The sequence below is a fragment of the Oncorhynchus tshawytscha genome, linkage group LG01 (assembly GCF_018296145.1).
Source record: "Oncorhynchus tshawytscha isolate Ot180627B linkage group LG01, Otsh_v2.0, whole genome shotgun sequence".
Taxonomy (NCBI): domain Eukaryota; kingdom Metazoa; phylum Chordata; class Actinopteri; order Salmoniformes; family Salmonidae; genus Oncorhynchus; species Oncorhynchus tshawytscha.
In genome coordinates this window covers 11,885,632-11,912,690 of record NC_056429.1, presented here as the reverse complement: position 1 = coordinate 11,912,690, position 27,059 = coordinate 11,885,632, and the positions used below count along the sequence as shown (strand labels likewise).

Sequence of the window (27,059 nt, the reverse complement as noted above, 5' to 3'; positions counted from 1 at the left end):
TCAGTAGAAATGTGTGTGGAGTCAGTAGAAATGTATGTGGAGTCAGTAGAAATGTGTGTGGAGTCAGTAGAAATGTGTGTGGAGTCCGTATAAATGTGTGTGGAGTCCGTATAAATGTGTGTGGAGTCAGTAGAAATGTGTGTGGAGTCAGTAGAAATGTGTGTGGAGTCCGTAGAAATGTGTGTGGAGTCCGTAGAAATGTGTGTGGAGGCAGTATAAATGTGTGTGGAGTCAGTATAAATGTGGAGTCCGAAATGTGTGTGGAGTCAGTAGAAATGTAAATGTGTGTGGAGTCAGTAGAAATGTGTGTGGAGTCAGTAGAAATGTGTGTGGAGTCAGTAGAAATGTGTGTGGAGTCAGTATAAATGTGTGTGGAGTCAGTAGAAATGTGTGTGGAGTCAGTAGAAATGTGTGTGGAGTCAGTAGAAATGTGTGTGGAGTCAGTAGAAATGTGTGTGGAGTCAGTATAAATGTGTGTGGAGTCAGTAGAAATGTGTGTGGAGTCAGTAGAAATGTGTGTGGAGTCAGTAGAAATGTGTGTGGAGTCAGTAGAAATGTGTGGAGTCAGTATAAATGTGTGTGGAGTCAGTATAAATGTGTGTGGAGTCAGTATAAATGTGTGTGGAGTCAGTGTGTGGAGTCAGTATAAATGTGTGTGGAGTCAGTAGAAATGTGTGTGGAGTCAGTAGAAATGTGTGTGGAGTCAGTAGAAATGTATGTGGAGGCAGTAGAAATGTGTGTGGAGTCAGTAGAAATGTATGTGGAGTCAGTATAAAAATGAGTCCGTATAAATGTGTGTGGAGTCAGTATAAATGTGTGTGGAGTCAGTATAAATGTGTGTGGAGTCAGTATAAATGTGTGGAGTCAGTAGAAATGTAGAAATGTGGAGTCAGTATAAATGTGTGTGGAGGCAGTAGAAATGTGTGTGGAGTCAGTAGAAATGTATGTGGAGTCAGTATAAATGTGTGTGGAGTCTGTATAAATGTGTGTGGAGGCAGTAGAAATGTGTGTGGAGTCAGTATAAATGTGTGTGGAGTCAGTAGAAATGTGTGTGGAGTCAGTATAAATGTATGTGGAGTCAGTAGAAATGTGTGTGGAGTCAGTATAAATGTGTGTGGAGTCAGTAGAAAATGTGTGTGGAGTCAGTAGAAATGTGTGTGGAGTCAGTAGAAATGTGTGTGGAGTCAGTAGAAATGTGTGTGGAGTCAGTAGAAATGTGTGTGGAGTCAGTAGAAATGTGTGTGGAGTCAGTAGAAATGTGTGTGGAGTCAGTAGAAATGTGTGTGGAGTCAGTAGAAATGTGTGTGGAGTCAGTAGAAATGTGTGTGGAGTCAGTATAAATGTGTGTGGAGTCAGTAGAAATGTGTGTGGAGTCAGTAGAAATGTGTGTGGAGTCAGTAGAAATGTGTGTGGAGTCAGTAGAAATGTATGTGGAGTCAGTATAAATGTGTGTGGAGTCAGTATAAATGTGTGTGGAGTCAGTATAAATGTGTGTGGAGTCAGTATAAATGTGTGTGGAGTCAGTAGAAATGTGTGTGGAGTCAGTAGAAATGTGTGTGGAGTCAGTATAAATGTATGTGGAGGCAGTAGAAATGTGTGTGGAGTCAGTAGAAATGTATGTGGAGTCAGTATAAATGTGTGTGGAGTCCGTATAAATGTGTGTGGAGTCAGTATAAATGTGTGTGGAGTCAGTATAAATGTGTGTGGAGTCAGTATAAATGTATGTGGAGTCAGTATAAATGTGTGTGGAGTCCGTATAAATGTGTGTGGAGTCAGTATAAATGTATGTGGAGTCAGTAGAAATGTGTGTGGAGTCCGTATAAATGTGTGTGGAGGCAGTAGAAATGTGTGTGGAGTCAGTAGAAATGTATGTGGAGTCAGTATAAATGTGTGTGGAGTCTGTATAAATGTGTGTGGAGGCAGTAGAAATGTGTGTGGAGTCAGTATAAATGTGTGTGGAGTCAGTAGAAATGTGTGTGGAGGCAGTGAATGAATGTGTGTGGAGTCCGTATAAATGTGTGTGGAGTCAGTATAAATGTGTGTGGAGTCAGTATAAATGTGTGTGGAGTCTGTATAAATGTGTGTGGAGTCCGTATAAATGTGTGTGGAGTCAGTATAAATGTGTGTGGAGTGTATAAATGTGTGTGGAGTCCGTATAAATGTGTGTGGAGTCAGTATAAATGTGTGTGGAGTCAGTAGAAATGTATGTGGAGGCAGTGAATGAATGTGCATAAAGACAGCTGTAGCTGTTTAGCAGTCTTATCACTTGGTTATAGGAGCTGTTCAGAAGCCTGTTGGTGTCAGATTTTATGCACCAGTACCACTTGCCATGTGGAAGCAAAGAGAACAGTCTATGACTTGGGTGGCTGGATTCTTTAATGATTTTCTAGGTGTGTGTCAACATTTCTGAAGCATCTCCTGCAATCCCTAGATTTAGTTTGTTCTGTGTAAAGTATAACAAAGCTATTTGACATGGATTCAAGTAAGGTGTCATTACTTTTCTCCACCATGTGCTACTGAAGAAATGTCATCAAATTTCTCTATGACGGGCTGGGAAAGACTCATGTTTGGGTACTGCTCCACGCTCAAAGTGTGCACTTGGGGAGGCAGATTGGCACTCTGACTGTTGTCTTTCCCAGGGCTCTTTGTGCGATGGCTGGCCACTGGCCCAGCACCAAGCACCAATGCATTATTTGGGTCAGCCACCAGCAATGCTGTTGCCAAGGCTTTTTTTGTGGAGGTAGAACATCTTGTATGTTGTGCTACTGATCTAGGAGACAAACTATAATCTTTCTACAAAAAGAGCAATTGACGAAGCCGCAATGGGAGAATCCTGGATTTGTGGATCATAGACCCTGTTAATGATTGAAAGTGAAGGGATGTAATTTCATTAGTTACAATTGAGACGCAGAAGGATCCAATCCAGTCAACTGTTAAGTGAATTCACACAGTGTGACATTGCCTTTGACAATCTGTTGAGCTGAAAGAAATGTTTTGATTTCTCAGCGTTAGCCTACATCCACCCAAATGATATTGTACGGTATTTTCAAACCTGTGGATTCAATGGTGGATAATGAGATGGATCAGTGTACTCATACGGGTTACATTCCAACTGAGAGGACTTGAACATTCACAGGGACATTCGTTTAGAAAAGTCTCTCCGTCTTTGTTTATGTCATTTCAACTTTAAAGCTTCTCATCTTAAACTCTTACTTTCAACATTGCTTCAACCTAAGCCATATTATTTACATCAACCGTACTTGTCTGCACGACCAGTTGATGTAATAAGACAGACCACATTTAAAAGCTAAACGAAGTAGCTAACCTCAAACCTCCCAGGAGTAATGAAATAGTTAGCCCCTCAGTGCAGTTGCTGGTTATTTTGGTATAACAGTGCTCTGCCTGGCTATAACAGTGACCCTATTCTTCCTCACATTGCTAACAGAGGTCACGGACGATTAAGAGCACTCCTTGTCTGCCTAATTGCAATGCCTATGCCTGTGATGGGGCGTAGTGGAGTTGATTGTTTCTTAATTTAGTTTTTAGACCCTGAAATAAAACATGCCAAAATGCTCAGTTTGTTGTTTTTGTTATTTACCAAAAATATGTTGTAAAGACAGCATTGATGGCAAAAAAACAAGTATAATGTCCAGTAAATCCAAAGATGTAAAGCATCACTATGCCATTTAAGCTTTATCGATTTGTGTTTGAGGTGGTGAATCAAATTCTATGTTGGGTCGGGTGTTTGTCATTGGAAAGAAAAGGTAGGTTAGGTCTTGAAAGAGCATAGATAAAAGTAGTTGTTTGTCTCAGTAGGGTCATTCTGTGAGAAACAGAAACATCTTCCTCCAAAGGACATTTCTTTGTGCTAAATTCCTGGAAAATACTGAATCCGATAGACGTTTTTTGTTCCATGTTCACATAGAATAACCCTATTGGGAGGAGGGAAGGAATAACCAACCCTATTGGGAGGAGGGAAGGAATAACCAACCCTATTGGGAGGAGGGAAGGAATAACCAACCCTATTGGGAGGAGGGAAGAATAACCAACCCTATTGGGAGGAACCCTATTGGGAAGGAATAACCAACCCTATTGGGAGGAGGGAAGGAATAACCAACCCTATTGGGAGGAGGGAAGGAATAACCAACCCTATTGGGAGGAGGGAAGGAATAACCAACCCTATTGGGAGGAGGGAAGGAATAACCAACCCTATTGGGAGGAGGGAAGGAATAACCAACCCTATTGGGAGGAGGGAAGGAATAACCAACCCTATTGGGAGGAGGGAAGGAATAACCAACCCTATTGGGAGGTGGGAAGGAATAACCAACCCTATTGGGAGGAGGGAAGGAATAACCAACCCTATTGGGAGGAGGGAAGGAATAACCAACCCTATTGGGAGGAGGGAAGGAATAACCAACCCTATTGGGAGGAGGGAAGGAATAACCAACCCTATTGGGAGGAGGGAAGGAATAACCAACCCTATTGGGAGGAGGGAAGGAATAACCAACCCTATTGGGAGGAGGGAAGGAATAACCAACCCTATTGGGAGGAGGGAAGGAATAAGCAACCCTATTGGGAGGAGGGAAGGAATAACCAACCCTATTGGGAGGAGGGAAGGAATAACCAACCCTATTGGGAGGGGCGAGGGTGTCTTGTCTAGAAATAACCAACCCTATTGGGAGGAGGGAGGGTGTCTTGTCAAGGAATAACCAACCCTATTGGGAGGAGGGAGGGTGTTTTGTCAAGGAATAACCAACCCTATTGGGAGGGGGAGGGTGTCTTGTCAATGAATAACCAACCCTATTGGGAGGAGGGAGGGTGTTTTGTCAAGGAATAACCAACCCTATTGGGAGGAGGGAGGGTGTTTTGTCAAGGAATAACCAACCCTATTGGGAGGAGGGAGGGTGTTTTGTCAAGGAATAACCAACCCTATTGGGAGGAGGGAGTGTGTTTTGTCAAGGAATAACCAACCCTATTGGGAGGAGGGAGGGTGTTTTGTCAAGGAATAACCAACCCTATTGGGAGGAGGGAGGGTGTATTGTCAAGGAATAACCAACCCTATTGGGAGGAGGGAGTGTGTTTTGTCAAGGAATAATCAACCCTATTGGGAGGAGGGAGGGTGTCTGGGCAGGGAAGAGCTAATGGCTAATGTTGACATTTGATCCATCTGTGTCCCACTGCTTGCTGAACTCCCATCTGTCACTCCCCTGTCCATAATGCATAGCTAGTAGTCTCCCAGTCCCACACACAATTCACCTTAAGTTGTTAGACAAAATTGGTTACATAAACATAGGATTTGGCGATTGCCACCTCTGGGTGGTTCTAAACTATTAATAAATGATGAACTATTGCTGAACAGCATATCTTTGCATTGTAAAATGAGAAGACTTGTACAAACAGAAGAAATATGGAGTAAATTGAAGAGGCAGCATTTGCCAGACAACTTGTTACTTCAGTTTAAAAACACAAGGTCCATTCAAGCGAAAGTAGGGGATGACAAGGTTGCACATACCACCAGCAAACAAATGAACTACTTTAAAAAATCTAAATGTTTTTTCGTTTTAAATTAAATGGAATAGTCTGATCAGCAACAATGAATTAGTAGGCAGTAGCGTGGTGGTACAGACCCTGGTAATGAATAGTGCATTAAAATCCCAGTCTAACACAATTACAACCCAGTCATGAATTCAGAGAGCGGTCTGCTTGGCACCCATTAGATAAAGAGCACCTCTTTGGCTTGTGTGCCAATTCTAGTGGCGGGTATCTCAGTGTCTGACAGGCACACACCAGGGTGTCCTGTTTGCCTGGGCATGCAAGCATCAGCATATCTCCTAGATAACGAGACCATTACTTCAAACGAGATGATGACAAAAGCCAATTGGTACAGTTATCAAACGCAGATATTAAGGCCTTTGAAATGGGACTGGGTTAAGGTGAGATGTGTGTGGGACTGGGTTAATTATAATAAATGCTAATGCAGGGAACAGGGTGCAGACATCTTACCAAATGTACAGTGCCTTGCCTTTAGCAAGTTGTTGGTTGTGTATCACCCTGTTTGTCTTCAGTCAGAGTGCCTTCAATTTTCTATTGTGATCCCAGCATTTTATAGCTCAAGATTATTTACCAGGATGGGCTTGGTACGCCTATTTAAAGTTTACCTCAAACGTAAAGCTTTTACATTGTATTGCATGATACAACACAAATAAAAGCCTTGAAATATGTTCTTTAGGCAAATATTCAGATTGCTTTTGTTCTAATCTTGTTAAGTGGGTTTTGAAAGACGAAATGGAAATGCAGTCATTGGCTCCTGAGGTAAAGTAAACGGTATCTGAGTGGGGTAGGGACAAGCATTGATTTGGACTGAGGTAGAGTTTCCCAAATTGTAGATACTTAATATACACAAATACATGTTCCTTGTAATTATGTGGTACAAGTACAGAAAATCTCTCTTTTGTCTACAAACCTTTGTGTGTCTTGGCACCATATGTCTTTGTATGACCAGCTGCTACTGGGGATCTTTCGTGTGTGTGTGTGTGTGTGTTGGGGGGGGCTTTTGTTGTGTCTACCCTTGCGTGTCTGGCTGAGTTGACAGTATGTGAGAGGACAGTGTAACAAGAGTCGAAACCTTGTCCTCTTTGTTTGGTAATTATACCACTCTGCGTTCACATGGTAGAGGGGTACTGTGAAGAACCATCAGGGTAGAGAGCACGCCAAACAAAGCCTTAACAATCTGGAAATAATTCCCTTGACCCTATTCAACCCACTGGTTTTAGGCATAGTCCTTCATCTCTCACTATAGGGCGTTGGTGTAGGGCGTTGGTGTAGGGTGATGGTGTAGGGCGATGGTTTAGGGCTATGGTGTAGGGTGTTGGTGTAGGGCGTTGGTGTAGGGCGTTGGTGTAGGGTAATGGTTTAGGGCTATGGTGTAGGGCGTTGGTGTAGGGCGTTGGTGTAGGGTGTTGGTGTAGGGCTATAGTGTAGGGCTATAGTGTAGGGCTATGGTGTAGGGCTATAGTGTAGGGCTATGGTGTAGGGCTATAGTGTAGGGCTATATTGTAGGGCAATGGTTTAGGGCTATAGTGTAGGGCTATAGTGTAGGGCTATGGTGTAGGGCTATAGTGTAGGGCTATGGTGTAGGGCTATAGTGTAGGGCTAAAGTGTAGGGCTATGGTGTAGGGCTATAGTGTAGGGCTATAGTGTAGGGCTATAGTGTAGGGCTATGGTGTAGGGCTATGGTGTAGGGCTATAGTGTAGGGCTATGGTGTAGGGCTATAGTGTAGGGCTATGGTGTAGGGCTATGGTGTAGGGCTATAGTGTAGGGCTATGGTGTAGGACTTTAGTGTAGGGCTATGGTGTAGGGCTATAGTGTAGGGCTATGGTGTAGGCCTATAGTGTAGGGCTATAGTGTAGGGCAATGGTTTAGGGCTATAGTGTAGGGCTATAGTGTAGGGCGTTGGTGTAGGGCTATAGTGTAGGGCTATAGTGTAGGGCTATGGTGTAGGGCTATAGTGTAGGGCTATGGTGTAGGGCTATAGTGTAGGGCTATGGTGTAGGGCTATGGTGTAGGGCTATGGTGTAGGGCTATGGTGTAGGGCTATGGTGTAGGGCTATGGTGTAGGGCTATAGTGTAGGGCTATAGTGTAGGGCTATGGTGTAGGGCTATGGTGTAGGGCTATGGTGTAGGGCTATAGTGTAGGGCTATGGTGTAGGGCTATAGTGTAGGGCTATAGTGTAGGGCTATGGTGTAGGGCTATGGTATATTGGACATTGTGTCTGTCAGATACTGACAAGGAACACTACACCATGTCATTTATTCATGCAGTGTATTGTTAGTGTTGCAACAGTGAACTTGAATGTGCTTCTACCTACTTTGCTAGCCTATATCCCAAATCCCCAAACTCTTTCAGTTTAAATGGAGGAAACACTGTCTGCGCTAATGTTCACAGGTTGGAGTTTTACCTTGGATTTGACACTGGATGAAAAAGTTGACACAGTCAGTAGGAATCTTTCTCCAGTGATCATTGTTGAAGATTCTTGCTTTATTGTGGTGATAAAGTTGAAAAGTTACTGGACCATTCTTCAAACCAAAAGGCATTACGTTAAAGTGGAACAAGCCAGCAGAGGTGAAAAGCAGTGCTTTGTTTGCAATTAGGTTAATGGGGTATGTTTTCAAATGTTGACTGACATGACCTTTGTGTCTTTAATGTATCTTTAAAGTGTTATTCTATGACCCTGGTTGATCCTGGTTGTCTCTGATTCCAGACGGTGTCCACCGTGTCACGGCCCTCTGCACCCTGCGTGTCACCATTATCACCGACGACATGCTGACCAACAGCATAACGGTGCGCCTTGAGAACATGTCCCAAGAGCGCTTCTTGTCCCCGCTGCTCGCCCTCTTCATGGAGGGCGTGGCAGCGGTCCTGTCCACCCGCCCTGATGGCGTCTTCGTCTTCAACATCCAGAAGGACACACACGTCCAGGGGAGAATCCTCAACGTCACCTTCTCCGCCCTGCGCCCTCCTGGCGGACCCGGGGGCACCATCCCCTCTGGACCTTTCTTCCCCTCAGAAGCCCTGCAGGAGCAGATTTATCTGAACCGGACTCTGCTCACCCTGGTATCCAGCCAGCATGTGCTGCCCTTTGACGATAACATCTGCCTCCGCGAGCCCTGTGAGAACTACATGAAGTGTGTGTCGGTGCTGAGGTTCGACAGCTCGGCACCCTTTGTGTCCTCGGATACGGTGCTGTTCAGGCCTATCCACCCGGTGACGGGGCTGCGCTGCCGATGCCCAGCAGGTTTCACGGGGGACTACTGTGAGACGGAGATTGACCTGTGCTACTCGGGTCCCTGCCAGAATAACGGCAAGTGCCGGAGCAGGGAAGGCGGGTACACTTGTGAGTGTCCGGAGAACTTCACCGGTGAGTGTTGTTATCCACTTTTTGGTTTCCTACTTGACTCTTTTTCTTTCACCCCATTCTTGATCCGCTCTTTTTCACGTCAGTCTTTCTTTCACCTTTCACCTTCTGACTTTGCTTTTGACTTTCTTTCCTATCTCTCTGTCATTAGGGTTAGGGTTAGGGTTAGTCTCTCTGTCATTAGTGTTAGGGTTAGTCTCTCTGTCATTAGGGTTAGGATTAGTCTCTCTGTCATTAGTGTTAGGGTTAGGGTTAGTCTCTCTGTCATTAGGGTTAGGGTTAGTCTCTCTGTCGTTAGGGTTAGGGTTAGTCTCTCTGTCATTAGTGTTAGGGTTAGTCTCTCTGTCGTTAGGGTTAGGGTTAGTCTCGTTAGGGTTAGGGTTAGTCTCTCTGTCGTTAGGGTTAGGGTTGTCTGTCATTAGGGTTAGGGTTAGTCTCTCTGTCGTTAGGGTTAGGGTTAGTCTCTCTGTCGTTAGTGTTAGGGTTAGTCTCTCTGTCGTTAGGGTTAGGGTTAGTCTCTCTGTCGTTAGGATTAGTCTCTCTGTCGTTAGTGTTAGGGTTAGTCTCTCTGTCGTTAGGATTAGTCTCTCTGTCATTAGGGTTAGGGTTAGTCTCTCTGTCGTTAGGGTTAGGGTTAGTCTCTCTGTCGTTAGGGTTAGGGTTAGTCTCTCTGTCGTTAGTGTTAGGGTTAGTCTCTCTGTCGTTAGGGTTAGGGTTAGTCTCTCTGTCGTTAGTGTTAGGGTTAGTCTCTCTGTCGTTAGGGTTAGGGTTAGTCTCTCTGTCGTTAGTGTTAGGGTTAGTCTCTCTGTCGTTAGGGTTAGGGTTAGTCTCTCTGTCGTTAGGTTTAGGGTTAGTCTCTCTGTCATTAGTGTTAGGGTTAGTCTCTCTGTCGTTAGTGTTAGGGTTAGTCTCTCTGTCATTAGTGTTAGGGTTAGGGTTAGTCTCTCTGTCGTTAGGGTTAGGGTTAGTCTCTCTGTCATTAGTGTTAGGGTTAGTCTCTCTGTCATTAGTGTTAGGGTTAGGGTTAGTCTCTCTGTCGTTAGGGTTAGGGTTAGTCTCTCTGTCGTTAGGTTTAGGGTTAGTCTCTCTGTCGTTAGGGTTAGGGTTAGTCTCTCTGTCGTTAGTGTTAGGGTTAGTCTCTCTGTCATTAGTGTTAGGGTTAGGGTTAGTCTCTCTGTCATTAGTGTTAGGGTTAGTCTCTCTGTCGTTAGGGTTAGTCTCTCTGTCATTAGTGTTAGGGTTAGTCTCTCTGTCGTTAGGTTTAGGGTTAGGGTTAGTCTCTCTGTCATTAGTGTTAGGGTTAGGGTTAGTCTCTCTGTCATTAGTGTTAGGGTTAGGGTTAGTCTCTCTGTCGTTAGGGTTAGGGTTAGTCTCTCTGTCGTTAGGGTTAGGGTTAGTCTCTCTGTCGTTAGTGTTAGGGTTAGTCTCTCTGTCATTAGTGTTAGGGTTAGTCTCTCTGTCGTTAGTGTTAGGGTTAGTCTCTCTGTCATTAGTGTTAGGGTTAGTCTCTGTCGTTAGGGTTAGGGTTAGTCTCTCTGTCGTTAGTGTTAGGGTTAGTCTCTCTGTCATTAGTGTTAGGGTTAGTCTCTGTCGTTAGGGTTAGGGTTAGTCTCTCTGTCGTTAGTGTTAGGGTTAGTCTCTCTGTCATTAGTGTTAGGGTTAGTCTCTGTCGTTAGGGTTAGGGTTAGTCTCTCTGTCGTTAGGGTTAGGGTTAGTCTCTCTGTCGTTAGTGTTAGGGTTAGTGTCTCTGTCATTAGTGTTAGGGTTAGTCTCTCTGTCGTTAGTGTTAGGGTTAGTCTCTCTGTCGTTAGTGTTAGGGTTAGTCTCTCTGTCATTAGTGTTAGGGCTAGTCTGTCTGTCATTAGGGTTAGGGTTAGTCTCTCTGTCATTAGTGTTAGGGTTAGTCTCTCTGTCGTTAGTGTTAGGGTTAGTCTCTCTGTCATTAGTGTTAGGGTTAGTCTCTCTGTCGTTAGGGTTAGGGTTAGTCTCTCTGTCGTTAGGGTTAGGGCTAGTCTGTCTGTCATTAGGGTTAGGGTTAGTCTCTGTCATTAGTGTTAGGGTTAGTCTCTCTGTCGTTAGGGTTAGGGTTAGTCTCTCTGTTGTTAGGTTTAGGGTTAGTCTCTCTCTGTCATTAGTGTTAGGGTTAGTCTCTCTGTCGTTAGTGTTAGGGTTAGTCTCTCTGTCGTTAGGGTTAGGGTTAGTCTCTCTGTCGTTAGTGTTATGGTTAGTCTCTCTGTCATTAGTGTTAGGGTTAGTCTCTCTGTCGTTAGTGTTAGGGTTAGTCTCTCTGTCGTTAGTGTTAGGGTTAGTCTCTCTGTCGTTAGGGTTAGGGTTAGTCTCTCTGTCGTTAGTGTTATGGTTAGTCTCTCTGTCATTAGTGTTAGGGTTAGTCTCTCTCTCTGTCGTTAGTGTAGGGTTAGTCTCTCTGTCATTAGTGTTAGGGTTAGTCTCTCTGTCATTAGGGTTAGGATTAGTCTCTCTGTCGTTAGTGTTAGGGTTAGTCTCTCTGTCATTAGTGTTAGGGTTAGTCTCTCTGTCGTTAGTGTTAGGGTTAGTCTCTCTGTCATTAGGGTTAGGATTAGTCTCTCTGTCGTTAGTGTTAGGGTTAGTCTCTCTGTCGTTAGGGTTAGGGTTAGTCTCTCTGTCGTTAGGGTTAGGGTTAGTCTCTCTGTCGTTAGGGTTAGGATTAGTCTCTGTGTCGTTAGTGTTAGGGTTAGTCTCTCTGTCATTAGGGTTAGGGTTAGTCTCTCTGTCATTAGTGTTAGGGTTAGTCTCTCTGTCGTTAGGGTTAGGGTTAGGGTTAGTCTCTCTGTCATTAGTGTTAGGGTTAGTCTCTCTGTCATTAGGGTTAGGATTAGTCTCTCTGTCGTTAGGGTTAGTCTCTCTGTCATTAGTGTTAGGGTTAGTCTCTCTGTCGTTAGTGTTAGGGTTAGTCTCTCTGTCGTTAGGGTTAGGGTTAGTCTCTCTGTCGTTAGTGTTATGGTTAGTCTCTCTGTTATTAGTGTTAGGGTTAGTCTCTCTGTCGTTAGTGTTAGGGTTAGTCTCTCTGTCGTTAGGGTTAGTCTCTCTATCATTATGGTTAGGGTTAGTCTCTCTGTCATTAGTGTTAGGGTTAGTCTCTCTGTAATTAGGGTTAGGGTTAGTCTCTCTGTCATTAGTGTTAGGGTTAGTCTCTCTGTCATTAGGGTTAAGGTTAGTCTCCCTGTCATTAGGGTTAGGGTCATTATCTTTGTTATTAAGGTTGAATGATACAGCTTTGTAGTGAATTACAATGAATAATTTAAAAAAGAACAGTCTCAACAGACAATTTTTGCAGTATATCTAAGGATATGCAATAACAACAACTACTTATGTCATTATGGTTAGGGTTAGTCTCTCTGGCATTAGGATTAGGGTTAGTCTTTCTCTCATTGGTTTAGGGTTAGGGTTAGTCTCTGTGTCATTAGTACTTAGATAGAAACATGCCTACCCCCACCGAGAACTCACATCTGCTTTGACAGAGCCTCTGTCTATAGAGCTTAATATTCCCCTATATTAAAGACATGGCCCACAGTCAAAACCATGATTCTGTGGAGAAGCTATTACCTGTTAATCAAACCCTAGCCATCTATGCTTTGAAGACTCTTGGCCAGCCCCAGGTAGTCTCAAGTCATAACGTGGCTGATGATGGTTGACCTGACAGTGTTGGCCTCAGGTTTCTCACACTTTCGGGAAAAAGATCCCTTGTAATTCCCTCCAAACCAGAGATTATCTGTCTTGCAGTCGGGTCATTACCTGCTGGAATTCCGTGCCCCGTAAGTCATCGGTGTTATTTTTATCCAGATCTTGTCAGGGTAATTTGCAGCACACAACACCCCACACTAGGAGCTGGAAATAGATCTGGTAGTGGCACATTGGAATGCAAAGACCTTGTGGGTTGACAATGTTCCTTTTGACCTGTGGGAAAATCATCTCTTGACTCCTTGGTGCTCTCTTTCATAATATGTAATACAATGACCCTTAAAGGGTGACATAATCCCACTTCACTTTCCACACACATTTCTCTGTAGTCTTCCTGTCTCTGTTCTCTATCGCTTCCATATAAAAGCCTTGTCGTGTAATACATTGTTACCATACTGTAAATGATCCTTTCCTGTTTTTTTTTATTGGGAGCTATCTTTCAGCTCAGTACGTGACCCCTTAATGGTCACCCCAAGCTGTTAGGGAAAGGAAAATAGAGTGATGTCATCACTACTGACATCAGCATCCATTTGAATGGTGTCACCTCCGAAACACATCTCAGGTCTAGTTAACCAGGCAGGACAGTGTCAGTGTGGGTTGCTGACGGGTCATGACAGGTGTCTTACAGACCACCAAGGTGGCCTGCTGCTTGGACAAAGACACTCCATTGTTTGGTTGTCATTATGCCACAAGCCGTTTGGTTCCAGCAAAGAGCCGAGGGTCAGTCTGGGTCACAGAGCATGGTGGTTACAATCTGCTGTGTTTTGACATGCTTGTGAAGGGGGGTTGGACCCCAACCCCCCTCTTTCTGAGTCCATTCAGACTAGCTTGTAGGTTGTGTTGTAATGGAGTTGAACTTGTGTCTGCTGAAAACCTGACTAATTTCAGCTTGTTCCCCAAAATATATTTGTGGGGCTTCGCCCAGGACACATCACAATATAAAGGCCTGAAAGGAGGATTTAAAGGAGAACATGTGTATTCCGTTTTTTATATTCAGCAGTTTTTTATACCCGCTCACCTGGGCCGCCGTTTCCTTTTCCCTTCCAACAGATGAGCATTGTGAGGTGAACCCCCGCTCACCTGGGCCGCCGTTTCCTTTTCCCTTCCTACAGATGAGCATTGTGAGGTGAACCCCCGCCCACCTGGGCCGCCCGTTTCCTTTTCCCTTCCTACAGGTGAGCATTGTGAGGTGAACCCCCGCTCACCTGGGCCGCCCGTTTCCTTTTCCCTTCCTACAGATGAGCATTGTGAGGTGAACCCCCGCTCACCTGGGCTGCCCGTTTCCTTTTCCCTTCCTACAGGTGAGCATTGTGAGGTGAATCCCCGCTCACCTGGGCCGCCCGTTTCCTTTTCCCTTCCTACAGATGAGCATTGTGAGGTGAACCCCGCTCACCTGGGCCGCCCGTTTCCTTTTCCCTTCCTACAGGTGAGCATTGTGAGGTGAACTCCCGCTCACCTGGGCCGCCCATTTCCTTTTCCCTTCCTACAGGTGAGCATTGTGAGGTGAACTCCCGCTCACCTGGGCCGCCCGTTTCCTTTTCCCTTCCTACAGGTGAGCATTGTGAGGTGAACTCCCGCTCTGGCCGTTGCGTCCCGGGGGTGTGTAAGAATGGGGCCAGGTGTGTGGATCTCCTGGTGGGGGGATTTGTGTGCCAGTGCCTCCCAGGGGAGTACCGGAAACCCTATTGTGAGATGAGCACCCGCAGCTTCCCTGGCCAGTCCTTCATCACCTTCAGAGGGCTACGGCAGAGGTTTCACTTCACTGTGTCCTTCATGTAAGTACACCTATGTGTCTTATAACATGTCCCTATAATAATGTGTACGTTTTGGATACATCTACTCATTCAAGGGTTTTTATAAATTTTTTACTATTTTCTACATTGCGGAATAATAGTGAAGACGTCAAAACTATGAAATGACACATATGGAATCATGTAGTAAACAAAAAAGTGTTAAACAAATCAAAATGTATTTTAGATTTGAGATTATTCAAAATAACTACCCTTGCCTTGATGACAGCTGGGCTGGCATTGTCTCAACCAGCTTCATGAGCTTCACCTGGAATGCATTTCAATTAACAGGTGTGCCTTGTTAAAAGTTAATTTGTGGAATTTATTTAGTTCTTAATGCGTTTGAGCCAATCAGGTGTGTTGTAACAAGGTAGGGGTGATATACAGAAGATTGCCCTATTTGGTAAAAGACCAAGTCCATATTATGGCAAGAACAGCTCAAATAAACAAAGATAAACCATAGTCCACCATTACTTAAAGACATGAAGGTCAGTCAAAATGGAAAATTTCAAGAACTTTGAAAGTTTCTTCAGGTGCAGTCGCTAAAACTATCAAAGGTTATGATGAAACTGGCTCTCATGAGGACCGCCCTAGGAAAGGAAGACCCACAGTTACCTCTGCTGCAGAGGATACGTTCATTAGCATTACCAGCCTCAAAAATTGCAGCATCACAGAGTTCAATAACTGACACATCTCAACATCAACTGTTCAGAGGAGACTGCGTGAATCAGGACGTCATGGTCGAATTGCCGCAAAGAAACCACTACTAAAGTACACCAATAACAAGTAGACACTTGCTTGTGCCAAGAAACACGAGCAATGGACATTAGACTGGTGGAAATCTGTCCTTTGGTCTCATCCAACCGCTGTGAGATGCATAGTAGGTGTACGGATGATCTCCGCATATGTGGTTCCCACTGTGAAGCATGGAGGAGGAGGTGTGATGGTGTGGGGGTGCTTTGCTGACACTGTCAGTGATTTATTTAGAATTCAAGGCACACTTAACCAGGATGGCTACCACAGCATTCTGCAGCGATACATCATCCCATCTGGTTTGCGCTTAGTGGGACTATCATTTGTTTTTCAACAGGACAATGACCCAACACACCTCCAGGCTGTGTAAGGGCTATTTGACGAAGAAGTAGAGTGAGGGAGTGCTGCATTAGATGACCTGGTCTCCACAACCACCCGACCTCAATCCAATTGAGAAGGTTTGGGATAAGTTGGACTGCAGAGTGAAGGAAAATCAGCCAACAAGCGCTCATCATATGTGGGAACTCCTTCAAGACTGTTGGGAAAGCATTCCTCATGAAGCTGGTTGAGAGAATGCCAAGAGTGTGCAGAGCTGTCATCAAAGCAAAGAGTGGCTACTTTGAAATTGCTGAAGTATATTTTGATTCGTTTAACAATTTTTTGGTCACTATATGATTCCATATGTGTTAGTTCATAGTTGTGATGTCTTCACTATTATTCTACAATGTAAGAAAATAGGAAAAATAAAGAAAAACCCTTGAATGAGTAGGTGTGTCCAAACTTTTGACTGGTACTGTACATACAACCCTTTGTAATAAGCAGTAATGGCTGTATCAATGGAATCACAAATAAAAATTGCCTCATTCTCGTTGTCTCACTCACTTGACATGCTTAGGCATAGGCACATCTGAACTTCAAATCACAGAAGTGCTGAAACACAGGGCTGGTACATCAGCCTTGACATTTCTGTTCTGTTTTCACGAAAGAAGCACAAGCCACTTCATCCAGTGGTTAGGTGCAGATATTGGTTCAAATAGTATTAATTTTTAATTTGAAATACTTTAAAAGTTTAAGAGCTTGCCTGGAGTGACATTTTATATATCAAGGCTGTAGTGAAACATCTCTTCCTCACGTCCAGCTCAGGTTCCCTGGCAAAGGTAAAAACAGGAAGTGATGCGTGGAGCCAGGGGACTCTAGATGTTTGGCTTTGTTGATCATGGTTTCCTGTGACGCTGCCCTGTGCCATATGGCTTTTGACCTTTGTGTCCGTACCCGCTACGTGCCAAAGGGTTCATGACACACAGCGGAATGGCTCCCAGTACTAGCTCTGGTTCTATGTCTGTCCGCACCAATCCTCCTTCCCTCCATAATTTTCCAAATTCCTTTTGCTCCTCTCATTGTCTCTAGTTCAGTATGTTTATTTTTTCAATTTTCCCTTTTCACTCTCATTGTCTGTTATTTCCCAGGTTAATTTGTCTCTCAATGTGTCCCACTCTCCCCCGTTCTTTCATTACCTCAAGACAGGTTTAAGCCTTGAGACAATTGAGACACGGATTGTGTATGTGTGCCATTCAGAGGGTGAATGGGCAATACAAAATATTTAAGTGCCTTTGAACGGGGTATGGTAGTAGGTGCCAGGCACTGTTTTTCACACAACAGTTTCCCGTGTATATCAAGAATGGTCCATCACCCAAAGGACATCCAGCCAACTTGACACAACTGTGGGAAGCATTGGAGTCAATTTGGGCCAGAATCCCTGTGGAATTCTTTCGACACCTTGTAGAGTCCATGCCCTGACGAATTGAGGCTGTTCTGAGGGCAACTCAATATTAGGAAGGTGTTCTTAATATTTTGTACACTCAGTGTACTGTACTGTATAATCAATGATAATATAATATATTGTACTGTTTAATAAGTAATAATATAGTATACAATCAATGATAATATACTGCTGATAATATACTGTACCAGGGTTAGGGTCAATTCCATTTCAATTTCAGTCAATTCAGAAAGTAAATTAATATCCAATTCCAAATTTTCCTAATTGAAAGTATTGGAAAAAATGTGGAATTGGAGTTAGAATTTCATTGTACTTCTGGAATTGAAATGTTTTTTACCCCAAGCCTGTACTGTACAATCAATGTGACCTTTGCTCCTGTATGACCTCCTGTATGACCTCCTGTCTGACCTCCTGTATGGCCTGAAGGTTTGCCACCAGAGAGAGGAATGCCCTGCTGCTTTACAACGGAAGGTTTAACGAGAAGCACGACTTCATGGCCTTGGAGATCATCGAGGATCAAATCCAGCTCACCTTCTCAGCAGGTAAGGTCGTAAAAGGATGCAGAGAAGAGATGGCCGCCAGACTCTTCCATTTACTCTGTTCCCTTTGCTTCACTTCACTTCTCTCTCCTATCCCCCTCTCTGTGAAATACTAAATCTCATTAACAGGGAGGTTCTGACCAACTGGGCAGGGGTCAGAGTTTATGGAGCCAAGAAAATTGAGGGTAAACAGTGATCATGCAGTTCACCCAGTGGACTGTGTTGTGTTGAGTTTGGCAGGGAATTACTGCCATGGAGGTATTAGCCTAGTAAACAATCATTAACCGACAGTTTATCTAACTAAAGTAGTGTTCACTGATCTGGATCAGTAGCACCGATATTAAAATAACTCAAGAGGTCCAAAGGTTTGTGTTTTTCTGAACCTTCCCCTTCCCCATCCCTCAGCTTTCTACCAAACCTTCCCCAGCCCCACCCCTCAGCTTTCTACCAAACCTTCCCCTTTCCCATCCCTCAGCTTTATACCAAACCTTCCCCTTCCCCATCCCTCAGCTTTATACCAAACCTTCCCCAGCCCCATCCCTCAGCTTTATACCAAACCTTCCCGAGCCCTATCCCTCAGCTTTCTACCAAACCTTCCCCAGCCCCATCCATCAGCTTTCTACCAAACCTTCCCCAGCCCCATCCCTCAGCTTTATACCAAACCTTCCCCAGCCCCATCCCTCAGCTTTATACCAAACCAAGTGGCAGGGCTGCCATTGGGTGTAACACGCTCAGGGTTGTGACTTCAAAGAAAGAAAGAGTAGTGAGAGGAAGTATCTATGAAAAGGGCCAAACTCCGTTGGAATGGATTCTGTGTCGATTAAACTCTTTCCTGTTTCCTTTGTCCTGTTTCCATCGCTCTAGGAGAAGCCAAAACCACCGTATTACCCTTTGTCCTGAGTGGGGTCAGTGATGGTCAGTGGCATAGAGTACAGCTACACTACTACAACAGGGTAAGCACACATCCTGGATAGGTGGAGGCTATCATGATAACATAAGATTTGATCACTAAAAGAATGATCCCTGTTTACTTGTTGTGCTTCGTGCCTTCACCCAGACCACGCTTGGTCTGTGGGGTAAGTGACGAGTTGTGTGGTGGGCGCGGGGGAGAAGGGGGTGGTCATTGTTTAGAAATCCTTCAATCACAGTTACTAGGGCACCAGTAGGATTAGGATGTTATTAACCCAGATGAAGTGCCCTCATAAACCTCCAGGCCAAAGGTCATTCAAGTAGTGCACTCATACTATCCCCCCAACCTCCTCAAACTCCACAAAGAGTCCAGAGTTTGAAAGGGTTGTCATGGGAACAGACACGCTAGTCTTTGTTTTGGGCGATTTTAGAGTTGATTTGAGGCCGTTGTATTGACAAAGAATAGAATTATTGAGATTCCATTTTGAGCTTTGTTCTCTTGTTTTGAAAGACAATCTGGGTTAGGCCTGTGTAACTAAACGGGATGGCCTCAAGCAGAGAAGTATTTCTGGATCCAGGGCTTTCTATGCAGGATTTTTTATGTTTATGGGCAGTGGAGGTTATTATGGTCACCTTCAAAGATGGAACCCACTGAGAGTACTGTTCCTGGAAAGATATTAGTTGTTTTTAGCCTGGCTAAACCTTTGAAAATGTGAGAATGTAGAGTCGTGACCAAAGGTTTTGAGAATTACACAAATATTAATTTCCGCAAAGTCTGCTGCTTCAGTGTGTTAAGATATTTTTGCCAGATGTTACTATGGAATACTGAAGTATAATTACAAGTATTTCGTAAGTGTCAAAGGCTTTTATTGACAAATACATGAAGTTGATGCAAAGAGTCAATATTTGCAGTGTTGACCCTTCTTTTTCAAGACCTCTGCAATCCGCCCTGGCATACTGTCAATTAACTTCTGGGCCACATCCTGACTGATGGCAGCCCATTCTTGCATAATCAATGCTTGGAGTTTGTTTGTCAGAATTTGTGGGTATTTGTTTGTCCACCCGCCTCTTGAGGATTGACCACAACTTCTCAAAGTGGATTAAAGTCTGGGAAGTTCCCTGGCCATGGACCTAAAATATTGATGTTTTGTTCCCCGAGCCACTTAGTTATCACTTTGCCTTATGGCAAGGTGCTCCATCATGCTGGAAAGGCATTGTTCGTCACCAAACTGTTCCTGGATTGTTGGGAGAAGTTGCTCTCGGAGGATGTGTTGGTACCATTCTTTATTCATGGCTTTGTTCTTAGGCAAAATTGTGAGTGAGCCCACTCCTTTGACTGAGAAGCAACCCCACACATGAATGGTCTCAGGATGCTTTTCTGTTGGCATGACACAGGACTGATGGTAGCGCTCACCATGTTTCCTGGAGAGAAGTGGCTTCTTTGCTGCCCTTCTTGACACCAGGCCATCCTCCAAAAGTGTTCGCCTCACTGTGTGTGCAGATGCACTCACACCTGCCTGCTGCCATTCCTGAGCAAGCTCTATACTGGTGGTGCCCCGATCCCGTAGCTGAATTCACTTTAGGAGACGGGCATGGCGCTTGCTGGACTTTCTTGGACTCCCTGAAGCCTTCTTCACAACAATTGATCCGCTCTCCTTGAAGTTCTTGATGATCCGATAAATTGTTGATTTAGGTGCAATCTTACTGGCAGCAATATCCTTGCCTGTGAAGCCCTTTTTGTGAAAAGCAATGATGACGGCACGTGTTTCCTTGCAGGTAGCCATGGATGACAGAGGAAGAACAATGATTCCAAGCACCACCCTCCTTTTGAAGCTTCCAGTCTGTTATTCAAACTCAATCAACATGACAGAGTGATCTCCAGCCTTGTCCTCCTCAACACTCACATCTTTATTAACGAGAGAATCACTGACATGATGTCAGCTGGTCCTTTTGTGGCAGGGCTGAAATGCAGTGGAAATGTTTTTGGGGGATTCAGTTCATTTACAGGGCAAAGAGGAACTTTGCAATTAATTGCAATTCATCTGATCACTCTTCATAACATTCTGGAGTATATGCAAATTGCCATCATTCAAACTGAGGCAGCAGACTTTGTGAAAATTAATATTTGTGTCATTCTCAAAACTTTTGGCCACGACTGTACTACGGTGCCCCTACTCATACATACATTCATAGTTGGTCATATGCAGACATAAACTATCATTTTGTAAGCTGTAAGAACATGAGCCTGGTCCTAGACTGTCTTCTGATTTACACATTTCCCCATGTGTACAACATCTAACATTAGCAATGCACCGATATGACATTTTTGGCCGATACTGATATCCAATATTTTCCTTGTCAAAAAAAAGATTCCTATTACCAATATATAAAAAATGTTCGGCCTTTTAAGCATTCTAGTACAGTTAATTAGTTAACACACACACGTAGACACAGCGGTCTAAGGCACTGCATCTCAGTGCAAGAGGCATCACTATAGTCCCTGGTTCAAATCCTGGCTGTGTCACATCAGGCAATGATTGGGAGTCCCATAGGGTGGTGCACAATTGGCCCAGCGTCGTCCGGGTTTAGCCGGGGTAGGCCGTCATTGTAAATAAGAATTTGTTCTACAACATCTAGGCTCTGTTCATTACCGATAGCCTGTTAGAGTGGTGGATAAAACATCTACAACATGTAGGCTCTGTTCATTACCGATAGCCTGTTAGAGTGGTGGATAAAACATCTACAACATGTAGGCTCTGTTCATTACCGATAGCCTGTTAGAGTGGTGGATATAACATCTACAACATGTAGGCTCTGTTCATTACCGATAGCCTGTTAGAGTGGTGGATATAACATCTACATGTAGGCTCTGTTCATTACTGATAGCCTGTTAGAGTGGTGGATATAACATCTACAACATGTAGGCTCTGTTCATTACTGATAGCCTGTTAGAGTGGTGGATATAACATCTACATGTAGGCTCTGTTCATTACTGATAGCCTGTTAGAGTGGTGGATAAAACATCTACAACATGTAGGCTCTGTTCATTACCGATAGCCTGTTAGAGTGGTGGATATAACATCTACATGTAGGCTCTGTTCATTACTGATAGCCTGTTAGAGTGGTGGATAAAACATCTACAACATGTAGGCTCTGTTCATTACCGATAGCCTATTAGAGTGGTGGATATAACATCTACATGTAGGCTCTGTTCATTACCGATAGCCTGTTAGAGTGGTGGATAAAACATCTACAACATGTAGGCTCTGTTCATTACCGATAGCCTGTTAGAGTGGTGGATAAAACATCTACAACATGTAGGCTCTGTTCATTACCGATAGCCTGTTAGAGTGGTGGATAAAACATCTACAACATGTAGGCTCTGTTCATTACCGATAGCCTGTTAGAGTGGTGGATAAAACATCTACAACATGTAGGCTCTGTTCATTACCGATAGCCTGTTAGAGTGGTGGATATAACATCTACAACATGTAGGCTCTGTTCATTACCGATAGACTGTTAGAGTGGTGGATATAACATCTACAACATGTAGGCTCTGTTCATTACCAATAGCCTGTTAGAGTGGTGGATATAACATCTACAACATGTAGGCTCTGTTCATTACTGATAGCCTGTTAGAGTGGTGGATATAACATCTACAACATGTAGGCTCTGTTCATTACCGATAGCCTGTTAGAGTGGTGGATATAACATCTACAACATGTAGGCTCTGTTCATTACCAATAGCCTGTTAGAGTGGTGGATATAACATCTACAACATGTAGGCTCTGTTCATTACTGATAGCCTGTTAGAGTGGTGGATATAACATCTACAACATGTAGGCTCTGTTCATTACTGATAGCCTGTTAGAGTGGTGGATATAACATCTACAACATGTAGGCTCTGTTCATTACCGATAGCCTGTTAGAGTGGTGGATATAACATCTATAACATGTAGGCTCTGTTCATTACTGATAGCCTGTTAGAGTGGTGGATATAACATCTACAACATGTAGGCTCTGTTCATTACCGATAGCCTGTTAGAGTGGTGGATATAACATCTACAACATGTAGGCTCTGTTCATTACCGATAGCCTGTTAGAGTGGTGGATATAACATCTACAACATGTAGGCTCTGTTCATTACCGATAGCCTGTTAGAGTGGTGGATATAACATCTACAACATGTAGGCTCTGTTCATTACCGATAGCCTGTTAGAGTGGTGGATATAACATCTACATGTAGGCTCTGTTCATTACCGATAGCCTGTTAGAGTGGTGGATATAACATCTACATGTAGGCTCTGTTCATTACTGATAGCCTGTTAGAGTGGTGGATATAACATCTACATGTAGGCTCTGTTCATTACTGATAGCCTGTTAGAGTGGTGGATATAACATCTACATGTAGGCTCTGTTCATTACCGATAGCCTGTTAGAGTGGTGGATATAACATCTACAACATGTAGGCTCTGTTCATTACCGATAGCCTGTTAGAGTGGTGGATATAACATCTATAACATGTAGGCTCTGTTCATTACTGATAGCCTGTTAGAGTGGTGGATATAACATCTACATGTAGGCTCTGTTCATTACTGATAGCCTGTTAGAGTGGTGGATATAACATCTACAACATGTAGGCTCTGTTCATTGCTGATAGCTTGTTAGAGTGGTGGATATAACATCTACAACATGTAGGCTCTGTTCATTGCTGATAGCCTGTTAGAGTGGTGGATATAACATCTACAACATGTAGGCTCTGTTCATTGCTGATAGCCTGTTAGAGTGGTGGATATAACATCTACATGTAGGCTCTGTTCATTACTGATAGCCTGTTAGAGTGGTGGATATAACATCTACATGTAGGCTCTGTTCATTACTGATAGCCTGTTAGAGTGGTGGATATAACATCTACATGTAGGCTCTGTTCATTACTGATAGCCTGTTAGAGTGGTGGATATAACATCTACAACATGTAGGCTCTGTTCATTACTGATAGCCTATTAGAGTGGTGGATATAACATCTACATGTAGGTACCAATCGGTGGGACTGGGCGAAAAAATGAAACGGCAACCACTTCTCCCCACGGCCTTCAGGCAACCACTTCTCCTCACGGCCTTCAGGCAACCACTTCTCCTCACGGCCTTAAGGCAACCACTTCTCCTCACGGCCTTCAGGCAACCACTTCTCCCCACGGCCTTCAGGCAACCACTTCTCCCCTTCAGGCAACCACTTCTCCCCACGGCCTTCAGGCAACCACTTCTCCCCACGGCCTTCAGGCAACCACTTCTCCCCTTCAGGCAACCACTTCTCCCCACGGCCTTCAGGCAACCACTTCTCCCCACGGCCTTCAGGCAACCACTTCTCCCCACGGCCTTCAGGCAACCACTTCTCCTCGCGGCCTTCAGGCAACCACTTCTCCTCACTGCCTTCAGGCAACCACTTCTCCTCACGGCCTTCAGGCAACCACTTCTCCCCACGGCCTTCAGGCAACCACTTCTCCCCTTCTGGCAACCACTTCTCCCCTCGGCCTTCAGGCAACCACTTCTCCCCTTCAGGCAACCACTTCTCCCCTTCAGGCAACCACTTCTCCCCACGGCCTTCAGGCAACCACTTCTCCCCTTCAGGCAACCACTTCTCCCCACGGCCTTCAGGCAACCACTTCTCCTCACGGCCTTCAGGCAACTACTTCTCCCCACGGCCTTCAGGCAACCACTTCTCCCCACGGCCTTCAGGCAACCACTTCTCCCCACGGCCTTCAGGCAACCACTTCTCCCCACGGCCTTCAGGCAACCACTTCTCCTCACGGCCTTCAGGCAACCACTTCTCCCCACGGCCTTCAGGCAACCACTTCTCTCCACGGCCTTCAGGCAACCACTTCTCCCCACGGCCTTCAGGCAACAATATGCGTCTGACTCCGGTAGGGATAACAAATCAACGAAGCGACAGCAAAATTCATAGTGGCAGATATGAGACCTTTCTCTGTGGTAGAGAATGCGGGGTTTAGAAACACGTTTAAAGTGATCGAGCCGCGCTTCAATTATTCTTCCCGTACACATTTTGCCCAGACATGAATATCTGCCTTATACAAAAAAACAAAAGAACAACTTGAGAGTGAGTTGTCAGAAACGCGGCCTGTTGCTCTAACAGACAGTTGGACGTCTAGAGCTAGATAGAGCAACCTTACTGTAACGGCTCATTTCATTACGGCAGAGTGGGAGTTAAAAAGCCATGTCCTTCAAACACGTCCCCTTGAGAGTATTCACACCAGTGTAAACTTGGGGGAAGAGCAGAGGGAAGTCGTTGGAGTGTGGAAGTTGGAGAGGGATAATGTAACGATTCATGTGACCACTGACAACACTAGAAATCTTGTAAATGCAGTTGCGCTATCTGGATTGGGGCAACAGATATGATGCTCTGCTCGTTTTTAATCTAACATCTCAAAAAGCAATGTCAGTGAATCCAATCTCTCGCCTCCAATCAAAGATCAGGAAGGTGGTATCCTTCTGTCATAAAAGCACAACTGCTGCACATGTTTTCAAGACAAACAGGAGATGCTGGAGCTGCCAAACCACAAACTAATCCAAGATGTCCGTACTAGATGGAATTCAAGCCATGACATGGTTGAGAGAAACCTTGAGCAGAAAGTTGTGGTGTATTCTACACTGACTGATCAAGCTGTGAGGAAGAATGTCAAAGATATTGTGACTTTGTCTGAAAATGACAGAAGACTAGCAGAGGAAGTTATCAAAGTGTGCAAACCTCTCAAAACAGTGATATGCACTGAGAGCATTCCATCATTCCACTAGTTTCCATGGCCCTGCTTATGAAAGCAATGATCCTGAAATCAATAGTGGCATCTGATGAAGATGACCCGGCAGTAAGTGATGTCAAGACTGCTATCAGAGTTAACCTGGAGCCTAGATATGCTGACCCTGGTGTCCAAGACTTCTTACACAAGAGCACCGCTTTGGATCCCCGGTTCAAGTCCCTGCTTCACCTGGATGCTGCTGCTCGTCTGAGAGTCTACAATGAACTCACAGCAGGTATTGTATTTATTTAGTTAATGTGACATTTATTATTTTATTAATTAGTGATTTAACAATTAATTCTAAAGTAATAATTGTAATTGTTATAATAGTGTCTGATGTATATTTCTAACAATAAATATTATTTTAAACCATATTTTTTATATATTTAAAGCCACTTTAGAGGTAGTAATTTTCATCTAATTTAATTCTGCAGGGTCAGGCCACAGATACCACAGGAGCCAACACCTCTCCAAAGACGGCAGGCGACAGGGGTTCTCCTCCACACATCGGCTAACATTGTCACAGCAAGCCGATCTGTGCTCACTGTAAATAATGTGGATAGACTAATCTTCTTAAATAAAAACTTGGAAATCTGATAAAAATGTTTTTGGGTAGTTACAACAGGTTAAGGCACTGCTAAGTGACTTAATGTTGATATATGCTGCTGGACTCTTGTTGAAGTTCTGTTTTAAATGACTATTTTATTTCATGTTATAAGGCAGGCACTGCTGTTTTTTGTTGCCCCTTCGTTTCCATCTGCTCCTGGGAATTCAAGCTACCCTGTTTACTATTATAATAAATCGCAAATCTAAATGAAAATGACATATTTCTCAGGCGTTTATTTTGTCGATGTATCGAAACCGTACCGAACCGTGACACCACTGTACCGTATCGTACCGAACCGTGACACCACTGTACCGTATCGTACCGAACCGTGACACCACTGTACCGTATCGTACCGAACCGTGACACCACTGTACCGTATCGTACCGAACCGTGACACCACTGTACTGTATCGTACCGAACCGTGACACCACTGTACCGTATTGTACCGAACCGTGACATCACTGTACCGTATCGTACCGAACCGTGAGTTTTGTGAACCGTTTCACCACTAGCTTTAAGACAGTACAGTATAAAGTTAGGCTTAAACTGCTTCTCCAATGGAAATCCCTAATCACACTTGTAGGCGATCATGGCGACGTTGGCTACCTAAGCTCATGAGTAGAAACACATAATCGGGTTTAACAGGTCATTTTGCGCCAAACTGTGCATTTGCAGGCCATCTAATCAAGGGCACTTCTTCCATATAAAGTTGTTTTTAATGAAAATCTAAATGTGTCAGTTTAACGAGGTTGGAGTAATAACAAGTTCAACTACTTAAGACATTGGCTCGAATCTAGGTTGTCTTTATATTTCAAGAAAATGTACATCTGAGAAAGAATGTTTCACTTCTCTCATTGACTTCTCAAAATCCCGGCCTGGTCTGCTTGGTCTGCTTCCCAAGGGTTCCCAGAAGTCTGGTGATGTTGCGCCTCTGGGTTTAGAAAGTCTGTGCTTTCACTCTCAATACAAAAGAGGGATAGAGCAGCTAGTTGTTTTGTCTAGTTCATTCTGGCCTTCACAGCCGTGGCATGCACCATCTGCATCATATGCACACGCATACACGCACTTATGCAGACACACACACACACATACGCACACACACACACATACAGACATGGTTTAGAATTTTCATCATTCAGCTCATTCTGCACATTCTGGAGAAGATATGCTAAAAGCATTGTTTTAGTGATTGTTTTGTACTCAGGCTTTCCTAGTGGACAGGAAGATGGAACA

General features: G+C 44.2%; 1 protein-coding gene across 1 annotated transcript in view; it reads left to right on the top strand.

Moving 5' to 3' along the window:
• The window catches only part of LOC112217705 (cadherin EGF LAG seven-pass G-type receptor 1-like), a 92,765-nt gene that overhangs the window by 31,459 nt on the left and 34,247 nt on the right, over positions 1-27,059 (top strand). The window contains exons 2-5 of the mRNA XM_042294898.1: positions 8,263-8,919; positions 14,189-14,411; positions 17,386-17,501; positions 18,363-18,451. Coding sequence (XP_042150832.1) covers positions 8,263-8,919; positions 14,189-14,411; positions 17,386-17,501; positions 18,363-18,451 — 1,085 coding nt within the window. The remainder of the gene's footprint in view (positions 1-8,262; positions 8,920-14,188; positions 14,412-17,385; positions 17,502-18,362; positions 18,452-27,059) is intronic.